The sequence below is a fragment of the Perognathus longimembris genome, chromosome 3, assembly GCF_023159225.1.
Source record: "Perognathus longimembris pacificus isolate PPM17 chromosome 3, ASM2315922v1, whole genome shotgun sequence".
Classification (NCBI taxonomy): domain Eukaryota; kingdom Metazoa; phylum Chordata; class Mammalia; order Rodentia; family Heteromyidae; genus Perognathus; species Perognathus longimembris.
The window spans coordinates 104,555,565-104,571,626 of record NC_063163.1 but is presented as its reverse complement, the minus strand read 5'-3'; the positions used below and the strand labels follow the sequence as shown (position 1 = coordinate 104,571,626).

General features: G+C 43.9%; 1 protein-coding gene across 1 annotated transcript in view; it reads left to right on the top strand.

The window, feature by feature from the left end:
• The first annotated feature begins 9,141 nt into the window (after positions 1 to 9,141).
• The window catches only part of Barx2 (BARX homeobox 2), a 71,959-nt gene continuing 65,038 nt past the window's right edge, over positions 9,142 to 16,062 (top strand). The window contains 1 exon segment of the mRNA XM_048343645.1: positions 9,142 to 9,562. Within this exon segment, the coding sequence (XP_048199602.1) occupies positions 9,376 to 9,562 (187 nt within the window). The 5' untranslated portion in view covers positions 9,142 to 9,375.

Sequence of the window (16,062 nt, the reverse complement as noted above, 5' to 3'; positions counted from 1 at the left end):
AGAGCTGAGGATCCTGATATGAAGCCAACCCTTGGAGGAATGTCAGTGAGACTCTTATCTCCAATTAACTATCAAAAGCAAAACAATAAAAAAGCCAGAAGTGGAGTTGCGGCTTAAGTTGGTAGAGCGCTAACCATGAACACAGAAGCTCAGGGACAGTGCCCAGGCTCTGAGTTCAAGCTCAAGGACTGGGGCATGTGTACATAGACACACACACACACACACACACACACACACATACACACAAATGTACATGCAGAGAATGAAGAAGCAAAAACTAAGACACAGCTAGGCCATCTGTACTGAATGCTGCACAAAAAGAATATGAAAATGTTTTCGTCTACTTTGTTTATTCAGAGGAGAAAGCATGTATTCGAATGCAGATTTCTGAACCAAACTGTTTTATAGAATATTTCAGATCACAGGATTTTTAGTCTACTCTTTAAGGCAAAAGGAAAAACAAGATAATACATCAGCATGTTGGCTTTTGGATTCTCTCTCTCTCTCTCTCTCTCTCTCTCTCTCTCTCTCTCTTTCTCTCTTTCCAAGCATTTGCTTCTCTTTGGAGATACAATCATGTGATTCATAAAGATAAGAATTTTAAATTCCAACGATTCATTGAAGATACAACATAAGAGACTAAAGAAACCAGAGGACATTAGATTTCAGCTTGTACTTGAATTTACAGAGCAGCATTTTGGGCATAGAGAAGCCTATGGTACAATACAGTATTGGTGTATTCTGAATCATGTATGGAATTTTGTAAATGTTAGCTACACATATATAGGAACACCGGGGGCTTCCTGAGGAAGCAGCACTGAGCTGCGATTTCTAGTAAGGCTCCTTTTATTTTTTTCAACATTCTGCAATCACTGATGTGGCTTGCCTTTGGCTTGGTCCCAACCTTCGGAACGTAGAATTCAAATGAGCACAGAACTGTCACTGAGACATGGATAAGTCATCTTAATACTCATTACATTTTGGGCTAGAGATCTATCACATTCTCTCCCAAGCACGCACTGATTATAAAAATCACAACCTCTTTCAGGAATTACTGACTGTATTCCGGTGTCGGAAGAGAAAACCAAAACCTTTTGAGCTATATCCACTTACTGTCTACCCAAAGAAAACAAACCATTGTTCTGCCTATATAAATGAGTAATTTGACTAATTTTTTTCCTCCCCGTCACTTGGCAGAATCTTTCGTTGAACTGATTGAAACGACCAGATGTTTCGGCAGCTTCTGTAGACCTAATCTAAGCGGCTCAATAATTGACTTAAGCAAACGTATCAGCGTGTAGACCGGCGGGAGGACTGGGGAATTCTCAGTTCTGTGATGACTTCAGATTTCATTTATGAAAAGGCAGGCTGCTTGTGTAATTGAAATGCATGAAGATTCGCACCATCTCACTCATTTACTTTGGTAATTTACAGCCTATTTAGATCTGAGCATCCCTGTAACTTCATTACTTTCAAGGATGAAAGTAATGAAGGAGGGAAACAAAAATCACAGCAATAGAGATCTCCAAAATTTGTCTGGGAGCCTGTCTGCACAGATTGAAGTGAAATCAAAATCCTCAGATTAGGAAAAAAAAATAGGAAAAATTTTATAGGGATGAGATGATTCATTTTCTTAAATTTTGTTGTATTTCATATGAGTGTGTTTTACATGAGGACAGCTCACATTTTGGGTTTCACTTTTTGCTTTGCGCACAGCTGCTGTGGTATAATCTCCATTGATGGTTAAAAAATTCTGTACATATAATATATGCAGGTTATCTTTATCTTAAAAGCCCATAACTAAGAAATAGTTCAAGTTGTGAACTATTTTTTAATAAATAAATGTAACAGTCTATGTTTCTCTCCATGCATAAAAGACAATCTGTATTATAAGTGTGAAATATTGGGTTAGAAACCTGCTTGGAATTCTTGGCTTTTTATTCTCTTGTATTTATGTAATCAAGAGTTTTTTCTTCCCCCTTTTGTTAATTTCTTTTTCTCCATTCAAATAAAAGAGAAATGAAAAAAATAGCCAGAGAACTTGGTAGGGTGTGGCCACAAGCATGTATGTGTCAGTACACTGAGTGAAACACACACACACACACACACACACACCTCTGCTCTTCAACTGAAGTAGGTGATTAACACCTGTGTCTAGGAATTTGTACAAACTTCCTCTTTCTTAAGGACTTGGAGAACAGAAACCACTACATTCTCTGGCAAATTATAGCCAGTGTTCTTGGTAAATGCACTGTATTAGCATAGTAGCAATCCTGCCAGTAGATTTCTTTAATCATCCCAAGTTCTCTAGTTCTCTGCCAGTATTGTTTTCCTTCTTGTACTCAAAGGCAGACTGGCTCCACAAGTCTATCCATGTGCTAGCTGACAAAGCAATCTTCTTGTCCCCAGTGAACAGCGGATGCTAACAATCCATGAGAGCTTGTTTCTTTTGAAATCCACCTTTCTGGATGGCTAACTTGTCCTCAGTTGAGGAAGACTACAGATTCTTGAAACCAGGCAAGAATAAAAATCTAAGATGATTTGAATGAGATGCCTCATAGTGGGTACATGACTCTGGGATGGCAGGCAAAAACAAACAAATAACCAAACCCATAACATCCATGAATGACCTAGTTTCCTATAAAGGACTGGTTAAACTGATACCCGCAGATGTGTTGATTCAGGCTGTAGGGCCAGCTAAGTAAGACTTGGGGACCCCAGGTAGCTAGGACTATTTTATTTAGTTAACAACATCCCAGCCCCATAGTCAGAACTTCTTGGTTGTTTTGAGTTTGGAATATGGAGAAAATTCAACTGCAAACATGAAATGGCAGAGGCAATTTCTGGTGCTTATTTTTTTTGGCATAATACATATTTAAAATGTTGTCATGAACAAGTAATACCTCTAAGAGGAGATTTTTTTCCCCTATATTTTCAAATAAGGTGATGTTGAATAGACCTTATGAAGAATTTTATATTTGATGCTACTTGCTTTTGTTAATCTGGTTATGAACATACTTCTATACTATATATGTGTATGTATTGTATGTATGTATGTATATTGCTGTTCCTGGGGCTTGAACTCAGGGCTTGGGCACTGTCCTCAAGCTTCTTTTGCTTAAGACTGGTGCTCTACCATGGGAGCCACAGTGATCTACCAGATTTTTCTGAGTAGTTTATTGGAGGTAAGATTCTCACAGACTTTCCTACCTGGGATGGCTTTGAACCTCAATCCTTAGGTCTCAGTCTCCTGAAGAGCTAGGATTACAGATGTTGAGCCACCAATGCCTGGCTCTATACCTGTTTTTGAGCTTGGATAAGGTGAGGTTAAGAGCCAGGGAGGCGGCAATGCCCAGGAAGACACCTGAAAGGGCAGGTGTGCTTCCTCTTCACCATAACCCACACTTTCCACTTTGATCTGGTGCTCTTTAAGAGACAGTTTTGCTCTGAGTGTGTGTGTGTCTGTGTCTGTGTCTGTGTGTGTGCGCGCGCGCGAGCACTGGGGTTTGAGCTCAGGGCCTGTACACTGACTCTTAGCTTTTTCCACTCAAGGCTGACATTCTCCCACTTGAGTCATGGGCCAAGCCACAGCTCCACTTCAAGCTTTTTGATGGCTAATTGGAGACATAGAGTCTCATGGACTTTCCTGCCAAGGCTGGCTTTGAACCAAGACCCTCAGATCTGTTTCCAGTGTAGCTAGAACTATAGGCATGGGACATTGGCACCCAGTTTTGTGATTGTATGTTTGTGTGTGTGTGTGTGCGCATACGCACCCACCAACATTTGAATTTGGACTCAGGTCCTTGCACCCTTGTTTGGCTTATTTTATTTTATTTTATTTTTTGCTCAGGGCTGGGTGCTTTACCATGTGGGCCATACATCCTCTTTCATGTGAGGGTGTTTAATAGGACACTGATTATTCAATTGAAGCAATAAAGGCAGCAGAGGTGACCTCCAGTTTGAGAGCTAGTATTTGGGACAGTATCTCCCAAGGACTCTCTGGCAAAGCTGAGTTGCCTCTCGTTACCCACATGGAGCTGAGGAGTGGAGGTCAGGGGAATTTCTCAGTGACTGGACTGGGAATGGAACCCAGGTCTGCCTAACTCCATTTCTCTTCCCTCACCCCACACCGCCAGGCATGCATCCATTATGAACTCCAAAGGCCACTTTTCTCTTGTTGCATCATTTCTAAAGTGGAGAAATAGCAAATGGTGATGATGGTGGTGTGGGGGGGGGGGCTGTCAATATCACTGTTGCTCCAAGCTTCCCTGTTTATTTTCACAATATGATGATAAAGTTCAGAGTACTAAATTTTAGTTTCCTGGCTACATCATTGTGGCTAATTGACACAGAAAGGTATTGGCAAAGAGAAAGAATCCTCACATCTTAATTGGCACACAAAGCTTCTCAGAAATTGGAAACACCAGGATGATTTACTGACATTCATCTTCCTATACATGTTCAATGCCTTGTAGATAGAGTGCACTGTCTAGTTTTTTGGTTTGGTTTTGTCTTTCTTTTCTGAATTTAAACTAGGCTTTTGACCCAGGATAGAAGGTTCTGGTTAGCTCATTTGTCAGGTGGGTTGCATTTATCCTCTCTCTTCAAAAGATACCTTCCCATGTAGGAGAGCAGTTTTGTAAATTAATCTCATCATTAAAAACAAGCTGCCCTCTTCACCCACACCCTTTGACTTGTTATTTGAGGCTGCTGTGTGGGCTGCACAGCCAGCCAGCGGTCTTGGCATGGGCCCTGGAGCCCAGGGGAATATTAACTTACAAGGCTTTCCCTATTTTGCTTTTACATGTCTGAAATGATTTCAAAATGTAGCAGCTGAAATACAAGTTACTAAATACACTTAACTAGAAGGTAAGAAGGGGTAAGGTCCCTCACTCATCCTTTGGAGTAAAGATGGTGAGGAAATGAGCGTGTTTAGCCTTAGGATGCCCTGGGTACTTTTGACTATGTATAATACATAGCGCAAGATGGGAAAAGGACAGGTAACTGAGACTGTTAAGAGCTACATTAAAACTGAAGTATTATAAATAAATATATATGTGTATATATAACTTAAGATTAAAAACCAATGCTCTGTTTTTTTTTAAAATCAAACTTCAAGAGTTCTTGGTGAGTGGAGATCCTGGGTGAGATAGAAAAGGAAAGCAAGCCTTTGGGATTTACTTGGCAGAGCCCCTAGCCCTAACTTTACAAAGGTGTCTCTAACCCCTTCTTTTTGATTGGGCTCGGTCCCTAAGAATTCAGACTTGGGAGAACTGGCTTCCTAAAGCCCTTACCCCCAGGAGGCTGTGAACTTTTCCCCTTCTTTCATCAGTCTGGCCCTCGGTTGATGTTTCTCTGTGAGTGCAGGGGCAGACACTGCCTGGATGCTTTCACTGGAGACCGAGGAGTATCTGTGGCTCTCCAGCAGCTGGAAAAGGTTTGAGTCCCTTTGGCAGATGTTTGCTGTTCCAGCCACTTCATTAGTGTTGAAAACAAAACCCCTGACTACTCTGAGCAGAGTTCCACTTTGTGACTGACAGCTGGGCTGTGCTTCCTCCCTCCTACAGAAGTGCTTTATGGCCAGAGAGCTTCACCCAGGGAGTGAAAGAGGGGTATGGGAACAAAAAGAGAATTGGGCGAGATGCCACAGCTAAAAGCCCAAATTATCAAGGCAAGAGAAGAGACTCATTTAAAGAGAAAGACAAATTTAGTACAACTAATTAAGATTTGATGTCCCATCAAACACATTATATAATTTAGCTTTCCCAGCTTTCATGCATTCATGTATGCACGACACATTTACTCAGAGCTACCATGTGCCAGGTGCCATGTGGGTATTGGTGATGGGAGACCACTGGCTAACCCAAAGTTCATTGTCCAGTGTGCCATAAACATGGAGACACTTAAAGTGAACGAAGTGCTGGAAGAAGAGGGAGGAGGAGTGCCGAGGGCCACATTAGGGAGTGGGAAAACTGCTTCAGGGAGGAGGTGACATTTGAGAAGTGCCTAGAACTAGTTTCTCTGGAGGAGGAGATGAAGTGCTTAGGGCATTCGCATTAGAGGGAGCAAGCTTGTCTAAAGATACCTATTATGAAAGGCCAACCTTGCAAAGTAGGTATTATGATTACCATTAACAAATGAAAAGAAAACAAACAATAGAGGCTCCATTTAGGTTATATTCAACTAAGTGAAGCCTGGACTCCAAGATCTAAAATCTCTCTCTTTGCTCTTGGGGATTGGTGCCCACTGTCCCACCCTCTGAGATCTCTAGCCTCTGTACAGGGAAAAACAAATTAGAAAACTCAAGTTGCTGGTTGAAAGGCTCAACTTTAAAAAATTAATTTAAAAATTATCTTTAAGTTGGGGCACAAAGGAATTTCAAACCAACGTGTCGGTTTGTGAGTACAATGTGTCTGCGTCAATGTCACCCCTTCCATCATTCTCTCCCATGTCTCTCAACCCCATCCACCCTCTCAATTTATCGGGTTCCACTTTGGCCCCTCTCCGTTGACTCTTCTGATGGCAGTCACCCATCTTTCTTCCCATTCATGTGTCCCCTCTCTTTGATTTCAAATCTCCTCTCCCTAAAGTTTTACTTCTTTAGCTATTAAAATTCTGCAGACTTCAAACATCAAATCAGAGGGAGTCTAGGAGAATTGTGTGCCTGTGGTCCTGTCGGTGGCAGCCAGAAGTTGAGGCGTCCCCCCCCCTCCTGTCCCCCCGCAGCCGGCCAAAGGGACAAGGCTGGTTGGAGGGCAATTCCTGACCACCTGGGGTGGCTGCTCTTCCACACTGTCCACGCTGATGATTTTTTCGCGTGGCGTTGTCATCACGCATCCTCACCTTCGACCTCCGTTTGGAGAAGAGAGTTAGAAGAAAAGAAAGAAAAAGAAGGAAGAAAAGAAGAAAGGAAAGATGCGCTATAGGGAGAAGAGGGAGGACAAGTAGTCTGAGAGGAGGGAGAAAAGACAAGCAGAAAATTCGACCAGAGAGGAGGCCAAAAGGGCGGGGGGTGGCAGGGAGCGACTGGAGAAAAGGAGAAAACAAAACAAAACAAAACAACAACAACCCACCCAACCCCATCAAGCTCCGTGAGGGGTAAGAGGAAAGGGAAGGGCTGGCGAGAGAAAAACAGTTGAGGAAAACGGGGAACGAGAGAGCCCCGAGGCCGGGGAAGAGGGAACTGGAGTGCAGGTCTTCGGTGCGCACAGTCTGGGACCTGTCATTGCCTAAATGCGACCGGCGGGGGCTGCCCCGTCTCGGTGCGATCCCGCACGCGCGGGCCTCGGCGCGGAGCGGCCCGCGCCCGTCCTGCAGTCGGCCCTTCTACACTCAGATCCCTCCAAACCCTCGGTGTCTTCGCGGCTCCGCACTTTTCCGGGGGCACAAATAGAGCGATTATCGCTGCGCCCTCGGAGATTCAGCTGGGGTTCTTGGAGCAGTAGCTTCCTGTCCTAGCCTGGGGTGCTGGAGCGGGGTGGTGGTGGCGGCGCCGGAACTGAGCGAGAAGCCCTAATAATCCACAGGTCACAGGGTCAACCGCCAAAGCCGGGGGACGCCGGAGTGGGGGAGCGGGGGTAACCCCAGGGCTGTGCCGCAGAATGCGCGCCTCCGCCAGGATATCTGGAGATAATTCTCACGCGCCCTCGAGCCGCATGGCATGGACGAGAATAGCCAAAAAACAATTCTCAATGGAGAATCAGACGCGCGAAACACTGGGGAATGAAAGTCTCCAATACCGGCTACGGGCTGTCTAAAAGCTGGGGTCTGACTCCTTCTATTAGTATCAACTATCCCTAAGTGCCTAAAAATTCCATCCTTTGCATTGCACCACCAGCCCAGGCGCGCGCCCCGGGCTCCCAAGCCCCTGGGGGGCCCGCAGCTCCGCGGAGCCGCGGCAGAGTCGTGGCCACTTTCAGGTTGGGAGCAATGAGAAAATCTCCTCGGCTCTCCGGGCCCACCCTGCTGGGTCTCTAGCTGTGACTTGACTTCCCCGCCCCCGCGCCTATTGATTTGGAGACAAAAATTGTGGAAACGAGTGTGCCTCGTGCACTTCCCGCCGCCCGCGGCGTTCACCGGGGGACCGCGGGAGCCGTCCCGGGCGCAGGAGCTGCGTGGCGGTCTCCTCACTCAATGATTATGATCCACAACGAAAGTTCGCGCAGATAACGATGAGAATATACTCAGAGGTTGGGGATCCCAGAAAGAAGACGACAAACCACCAAATAAATATTATCTTCCTGGTTCCCCGACCTCTGCCTCATTGCAAGGATCCTGGGGATGAAATTTAGGTAGCTGGGGATTTGGGCGCTTGAAGCAGCAAGAATTGGGGGCTGGCTGGGAGAAGAGCCGCCGGCAATGTCTGGCCCCTTCTGGCAAGAAAACTCATTGATATTTTGAACGTTAAACAACAACAACAACACTCATACTTTTATTACTTTTTTGCAGCTTATTTTTGGGGTAACGGATTGTGCCAGGGTCCCTTAGGATTTAGGGTCGTGGTGGAGCGGTCAAATTCACAAGCTGAGCGCCAATGCCTCCTGCTTGAAGCGCTGGCGGCTTCGAGGCTGCAAGCCCAGAAAAGAAATCCACGGTGGAGAAATGGCCCAAGGGGGTGGAGAAGAAAAACACCGGGGTCGTCGGGAGGCACCTGGAGGTGTGGCCCGCAGCCTCGGGGAGTTCTTTCTAGAAAGAGATCTGGACTTTTGAGTCTGCCGGGTTACAGGTCAGCGGGGCCCGCGGGTGCAGCCCTTGACTGGCAGTGGGGCGCTTGCTTGCTTAGGGACCCGCTTGGGCAACGCAGCCTGCCGAGGCCTGGGCTGCTCGAGGGGGCGGCGCGCGGCCGGCATTGCGCGCGTACGCGCGCGCGCACCGCTGAACACACACCTGGAGTTCGTGGGGGAGGGGGTGGCGAGGAGGAGGAGAGCCAAAACGAATGTCTTAAAATAGAGAGCCGGGCAGTGTCTAGCGCTCTCAACGAAAGCGCTAGACGCTGACAACCGAGAGGAGGCGAGGGAGAGTGGCTGGGCGCTTAAGCGGGCAGGTCGGGTCCCCCTGATCGTCCCGGTAGGAGCGGGTGCCGACGCCCCTCGGCTCGCACTCAGCACCTGGCCCTGCAGGAAGTACTCGCTGATTGACAGCTGCAGTGTCCCAAAAAGGCTAGCCAAAGATGCTGCTGATCTGCGGGTGGGTGTAGACGCGCAGTCGGGCGCGCCCGTGCCTGCTCCCCTCCGCGCGCCTGGCGCGCCCCGCCGCCCGTCCCGCCGCAGAGGAGCGGGGCTCAGGCCCCCGGCCGCGCGCCAGCCTCAGGGGTCCCCTGTCCGCCCCGCACTTCCAAGCCGCGGTCGGGTCTGCGGGCGCTCGTCGTGGCTCACCATGCACTGCCACGCCGAACTGAGACTGAGCTCGCCGGGCCAGCTCAAAGCAGCCAGGCGGCGCTACAAGACTTTCATGATCGACGAGATCCTCTCCAAGGAGACCTGCGACTACTTTGAGAAACTTTCCCTCTACTCCGTGTGCCCGTCTCTGGTCGTGCGACCCAAGCCCCTGCATTCCTGTACGGGTAAGACGCCCCACCTGGAGTGGAGTCGGGTGCGGTAGCTTTAGCGCCCCAGCCCCAGTCGGTCGGTCTCCTCTGTATTCCGACCCGACCGGAGGGCGAAAGGAAAGAGACAAGGGATTATTTACTTGCGCCCTTGCAAAGGGGACTGAACCTGGAGACTAGCGGTGGGTGTCTGCTACAAGGCCAGGAAGGGCCAGGAAGATGTCTGTCCCAGGACTGGAAATCAAGCTGAAGGCAGTGCTTCTCCTAGCTTGGGCTCAGAGGATAGCGTTTCTTTCCTTCTCTCCCAGCACCTTTGTGGGTTCAAGTTAGAACGTTCTAACTCTTGACCTAACTCAGCGCCCAAATCATGTTTCAGCAAGTGGGTTTGTGAAATTCCACTTGAGCTTGGATAGTCTTTCTTTTCACCTCGAGTTAACTTATCTGGTGTCTCCACTGATAATTTTTACACGTTAAGTTAGTGCCCAGGAGTTCACGACGAAAGACAAAACTGTTTAGGTTGAGTTCTTAAAATGATCTCCCTTTGGTGACATAGTTTTAAGAGTACATTGAATTTGGGGCCCAACCTGAGAGAGGATTGAGTTCCCTCCTTCAGTAAATAAAACTTACAGTGCTATAAACACCCTTCAAAACTGTTTTCCTCTCCTCATAGAAGCTAAGACCAAAAGGACAGAGAAACAGGATAAACAAATATGAAAAAAAAAGATTTGTGAAGAAAATAAACCCAAAGACGTTTAAAGAAGTGCCACAAGAAAAGTCTCAAGTTGCAGAGGGCCTTGACATTGTTAGTGTTTAGGCTATGAAAATGTGGGTGTAACAAAAAAAAGTTGAAGCAATTTTTATCAAAGAAGTTGACCTGCTTTTCATTAAAGGTAAACATTTAGTACATTCCAAACCAAAAGCACCTTTGAGGTTATGTTTGTTGTATAGCTGGCATGAAATAAGTTAATTAAGTTATATTTGCATTGAAAAGGTGAACGACCTTGCCAGCAGTGGTTGTGAAAGACTTTTTGGAACATTCAGGGTGAAAGCTGCTAGTATATATAGTGTTTGGAATCCTACATTTTTCTCTCTATTCTATTGATAGTTCCTGTAAGTTAATTGGTAAATATATAATATATAATGTACCATGAAATTGTTTTAATATCTAATTGATTCTATATGTATTTGGATATGAAATACCAAATGACAAATATTTGGCTATACGTTTTGTTTTGATAACAATTTGTCTCCAGGATAGTATAGCGAGGCTTGATAACCCATAACATTGCAATACTGAATATTTTTATATTATAATATATAGTACGCACTATATTACACATAATATATAAACATGTTACCTATATGAAAGAAGTAACAAGAAATTTTAGGAACAAGAGAGGTAAACATGATGTTAAGATTTTTACATTTGTGTGTCTGTTATGTGTGATGCCTACTCTGACTATATGTTGGCAAGGAGATGTAGGCCAAATCTTTTGAGAACAACCATTTGCTATAATAACTCAAAATCCTTTGAGGAAAAAAGACAATTCATTCGAATCATAACTCTTTAAGGCACCCTGCTCAATCATTGCCTTGGAGAAGTAGAAAGAGAGAGACAGGTTCCCAGGACAAAACACAACTTCTAAGTACCTCGGGTGGCAGGATTTCAGTGACTTTGCTTTAACTTGAAGGTAGCTTTTCTTGCCTTAGAAAGTTCACAGAACTGGATCATAGAACATAGAATAAAATGTGCAAAGAAAGAAGCAATAAACAGACTCAGAAAATTGTTGTCCCATCAGAGTAGGCTGAGTAAGTTCTGTGATTTATTGATTTCTCAGGGTGAAGTAAAAGTGAAGAAAACACAGTGATTCGCTGATAGATTTATGGGTGTTAAAAGTGAGGTGACATATATCTCAGTCTAAAGAAAGAAAGGTTTGTTCAGTCTTGTGTTTCTAGAAGTTCATTGATGGTTTAGGGTAGACGGTGGTTGTTGACAATGGTTTTTCTTGTTCCCTTCCCATTTTTATTTGTAGTTTCTTTCTTTAGTATTCCTGTCTACATGTGCCGTGATTTTGCTCTAGTTGAGGAGACTTAAAAGTAGAATCTTAGATTTGCCAGAGGAATTAAACTCATAAAAACTGGCTACAATACTCCTGACTTTCAGATCATAAGTATCCCGTGAGTTTATGGTTACAGCTAAAGCCTTACATTTATTAGGTCATGGGAATTCCATTAGTGACTTCTCAAGATTTTTGTTTTTTGCAAATTTGATACTTTCAAAGCAGTTTTGTTGTTTTTAGCAGTTGAATTCAGGATCAAAAATTATTTTAGATTGGATGAATGTAATCTTTAAAAAATTAAAAAATAATGACAGTAAGTTGCTGATACCCATAATGAAACTGTAATTTTTTTCTTGTTTTCTTTTGTGAATGGTGGGCAGAGGATCTGGACAGAAAGAAATGGTTAGCGCTTTTCGTAGAAGCAATCTAGAGAAAGTTCAAAGCAAAGTGTAAGTCATACGTTGCAAATAGAATTACTGAACTTTTCTTGTCCTTTTATTTGCTCACCTAAGGGTTAAATAACTGCAACAGAAGGGAACTCTATCAGCAAAATAATGAAAACTAAGATTCGAAATTTCCTCAAAGAGTTAACAAGCATGTATAAATATGTATAATTGGGATGGAAAGAATCTTACAGCACTCAACAAATCTGCACGTAATTAAGCAGTCTATGTTGTTTATATTTAGTAATCCCAATGTCAATTGACAATATTGAAATTCCTAAGGCAGAAGAGTATGTATTCAAGTAAATAGGAAAATGGAAATATTTTTAATTAGGCAGATAATCACTTGACAGTAATTTATTATTAAATACTTCACCCGTGATGGAATCTGCACCTTCAGAATTTATTGATTTTAACAGGCCTTTCTTCTAAACTCAATAATTTTAGTTACAGAAAGGGGTCTTAAGTTTTCCTGTTTCCTTGTAGATCATTTAAATCACCAACATAGACATTTACAAAGGGAGTCCATTCCTTCTAAGGCAAACTAAAGACAAGCTTACCATTAAACTAAAGTTAGTGCTGGAGAAATTTTAAAATATTGTTATTTACAGTTATCTTATGGTCTAACAAAATGAGTTCCAGAAAGCTGGAACTTGAGGTGTTGGGATGGGAAGAGAGGTAGACCAATGAAGAGAGGAAGTATGGGAGAATGCAATCATGATATTCAAGGCATATATGTGAAAATGGACTAGGAACATTGAGGGGATGGGTGCAATTGAGAGAGATGGAAAAGAATGAAGAAATGGATGCATTATACACATAAACTGACATGTTGAATTGAAACCCTTTGTACAATTAAAAGTGATAAAAATAATTCGAAAATATTGTTGTTTAGAACACTGGTGAGGTTTAGAATATGTTTAGAGTGGTTTAATTTATGATATGTGGTTTTATCTTAAAACTGGATAGCAGTAATCCCCATTTAGAATAGAGATATATAGCCAGTTAGCAATTGGGGATCATCGTTCATAAACGTTAGCATGGTAACAGTGATTGAAAGGACCCTGAATGGATCCTTTACAGATGCTATTTGACTTTAGGGTGCATTGCTGTCCTTTTCTAGTTGTGATCCACGTTTACTGGTTTAAAAGAAAAGTCACTTGGACAAAACTGGCTCCTCAGGATGGAAGAGATGGCAGGGGGACACTGGTTTTTTCATTTTCAAAGGTGATACCTTTAAATATAATCTTTAGAAATATGCTGGGGTAGTAAATTTGAGAAGTAGTTGGCTAAAGGAAAAAAAAAGAGTAATTTGTTTTCCTGAAACAAGAATGTAACGATTTACCCTAAGAGTTTTTGTATGGGATACAAACATAGAAACTTGCAGTGCTAATTATTTAGAATTTATTGTAGACATTCATATTTTCTAGAATAATCTTACTTTTGTGGGTGCACATTTGGGTGAATGGAGTATAGATATTTCGACAGTCTGCAACTGTTTGACCTTTCATTATTCCACATAAACTCCGCCGTTTAACTCTGTCCTCTCTCTAGCAGAAGGGTTCTGTTGAATCTGTCTTGGTCTGCAGCAGCCGGTCCCACAGGACTGGCTCAGGCTTACAGATGGAGGAGGTCATACAGGTCAATCTCCTCAAGTAAATGCTCCTTTTCTTCAAAGTACTGTGGTTGCATCCATCTTCAACATGGTTGCTGTCCGGTGTTGATACCATGGTCCAGGTCAGGGTGCTTGAAAACCAGGAAGGGTTTTCAATCTTGGTTACACACCTGGGATAAACTTGTGCAGTCACACCCAGTGGACACTCAACCAGCCAATTAAAAAGGGGCATTTGAGAGAGGGTGATTATCGTAGGAGGTGGCATTGAGAACATTTTATCCTTTGGTGGGTCTAAGAGAAACGAGTTCTCTGGGGTGGTGTCCTTGAGTGCATTCACCACAAAGAATTGTGTGTCATTTTGTTCAGCTATTAAAGGAGATGAAGACAATATGTGATGACTTCTTGGGGAAATAGAGAGCCGAGCCAGCCACCCCAGCATGAAATAAGGACCATGGTGTGTCTAAATCTCAGCCTCATCTTCTAGTTGGAGATGATAACCTATAGGATCTTGGGAACCTGAGAGCTGGGCCTTGGAATGTTAATGTAGAAACATAAACTAAGGTCTGGGAAAATGATCCTTATCAGCACACTTTTGTTTTTCTGCCAGAGGCAAACAAGCTTTTATTAGCAATTAGTCATAACTGCTTCTCTTGTTCCCATTCTAAGGGTAAAGAAATCGAGGGGCACTGGGGAATCCAGGACTTATCCCAGATCAGAATGATCAGTTATTTCACTGCATCTTAAAATTTGCAATCCCTTTGTTACATTGAGATTTTTGGAGAGTTCCTTAGGAAGTATTTTTAACTGAGCACCGTCTCTATTAGCTCTTATTTTTTCTAATAGCAAATGGGGGCACGGTTGGCTGCTATGCACAAGCTGAAATGCCTTTGTGAATGTCCACACTCTAGTATCGTTTTATTTCAACACTCAGATTCAACCAATATTTATATTTGTGTGGCGATATCATTGTCCTTGAGTCCTTTATTTTTTAAACTTAGTGTAAATCTTGACTAGCAGTTGAGGTATATTAAAAATCTCTTAACTGACCTATGAACCACCCCTTTATTGATGAACCCCCCTTTATTGCTTCCTAGAGAACATAATGGATGGTTTGGAATTGGGAGAGGGAACATTGTGACAGCCTTATAGTTTTGCTTTTGAAGTGGAATTTTGCTCTGCATGAGCCTTGTTTAATTAGCCTCGTTAAGCACAAGTCAAATGAAACTGTACATTTGTAAACCTCTTTACAAAGACAGTTTCTGTAAGAAACCGGTTATTTTTCTGGATGGAAGGGCAAATGGGCTCTGCAAACACGGACAGTATTAGAATGGTTCGGTTTAGCATAGGGCTGGAGTTAAAGTACAGACTGTTAAATTAAACATATCCCAGCCCTCTATACGAGAAGCCATAAAGGACTGGAAAAGTTTAAACTGTAAAGAAAGATTAAAAGGAAAAAACAGAAGGGAAGAAGGAGGGAGGGGGGAAGAAAATGGGTTTCTTTGTAATTTCTGAGGCCAGCAAATCCAGCCTTTGTCCTAGGGTATTACTCCGAGCAGCGATATAGGCTAAACAAAGGTTGTCTGTGCACTTCCTACTCAAAGATAGTAGGTGGCTAACACTAGGTCTGTGTGGATGCATGCTGAGGCCCTTTAAGAGAAGCATCTGGAGACTTAGGGCTGCTGGGTTTCTAGTTCACTGGGGAGAACTTCCTACATGTTAATGGAATAGCATTCTGAGGTGCTCTTTGCCCTTTGCTTGGAATCCAGACTGCGGGAGAAACAAAGATGCAAAGTGAGGTAGCCACAGTCCTAGGCTCCCTCATGTGTATTATTAGGCTTGTGGCCCAGGCGTGCATTTGGAGGGTAGTTGGAGTGGGGGGTGGGGGGAGGTGTCCCATGGCTAATCCTGTTGATCAGTTCTTCACCAGATATGGCTGGAGGGCCACAAAGACTTGAGGAGGACTGTAGATATGTCAGCTTTTTTCCCATTCTCACTTGGCCGCTGCTGCCATGACTCCCCCGTTCTGGTGGAGTTGGTGTTGCTAGTCTGGCTTGGGGATTGACTCACAGGTAGATCAGCTAGCTGCTAATGAACTTGCTAAGCCCTCAGGTGCTCCCAGAATGGTCACCAGCCACTGTGCTGCTCAGGGGCGTGGGGGTTGGGGGCTTCATTTCCCCTGGAAGGATCCGGATTAGGAAGAAAAGAGAAGGATGGAAGGGATTTGTGTGGACTCTCCGTGGAAAAAAAACCCGTCCTCTTGCCTTGTTGGTGCTTGCCTCGGCTACAGCCGCCTGAGAAGTGGGAATGGTGTTTCCTTTCTGTAACATGGGTGGTAGAATTAGGATTTATTTATTCCAAGACTCACAGTAGAGGACCTTGTACAAACTTAGTGACATTAGC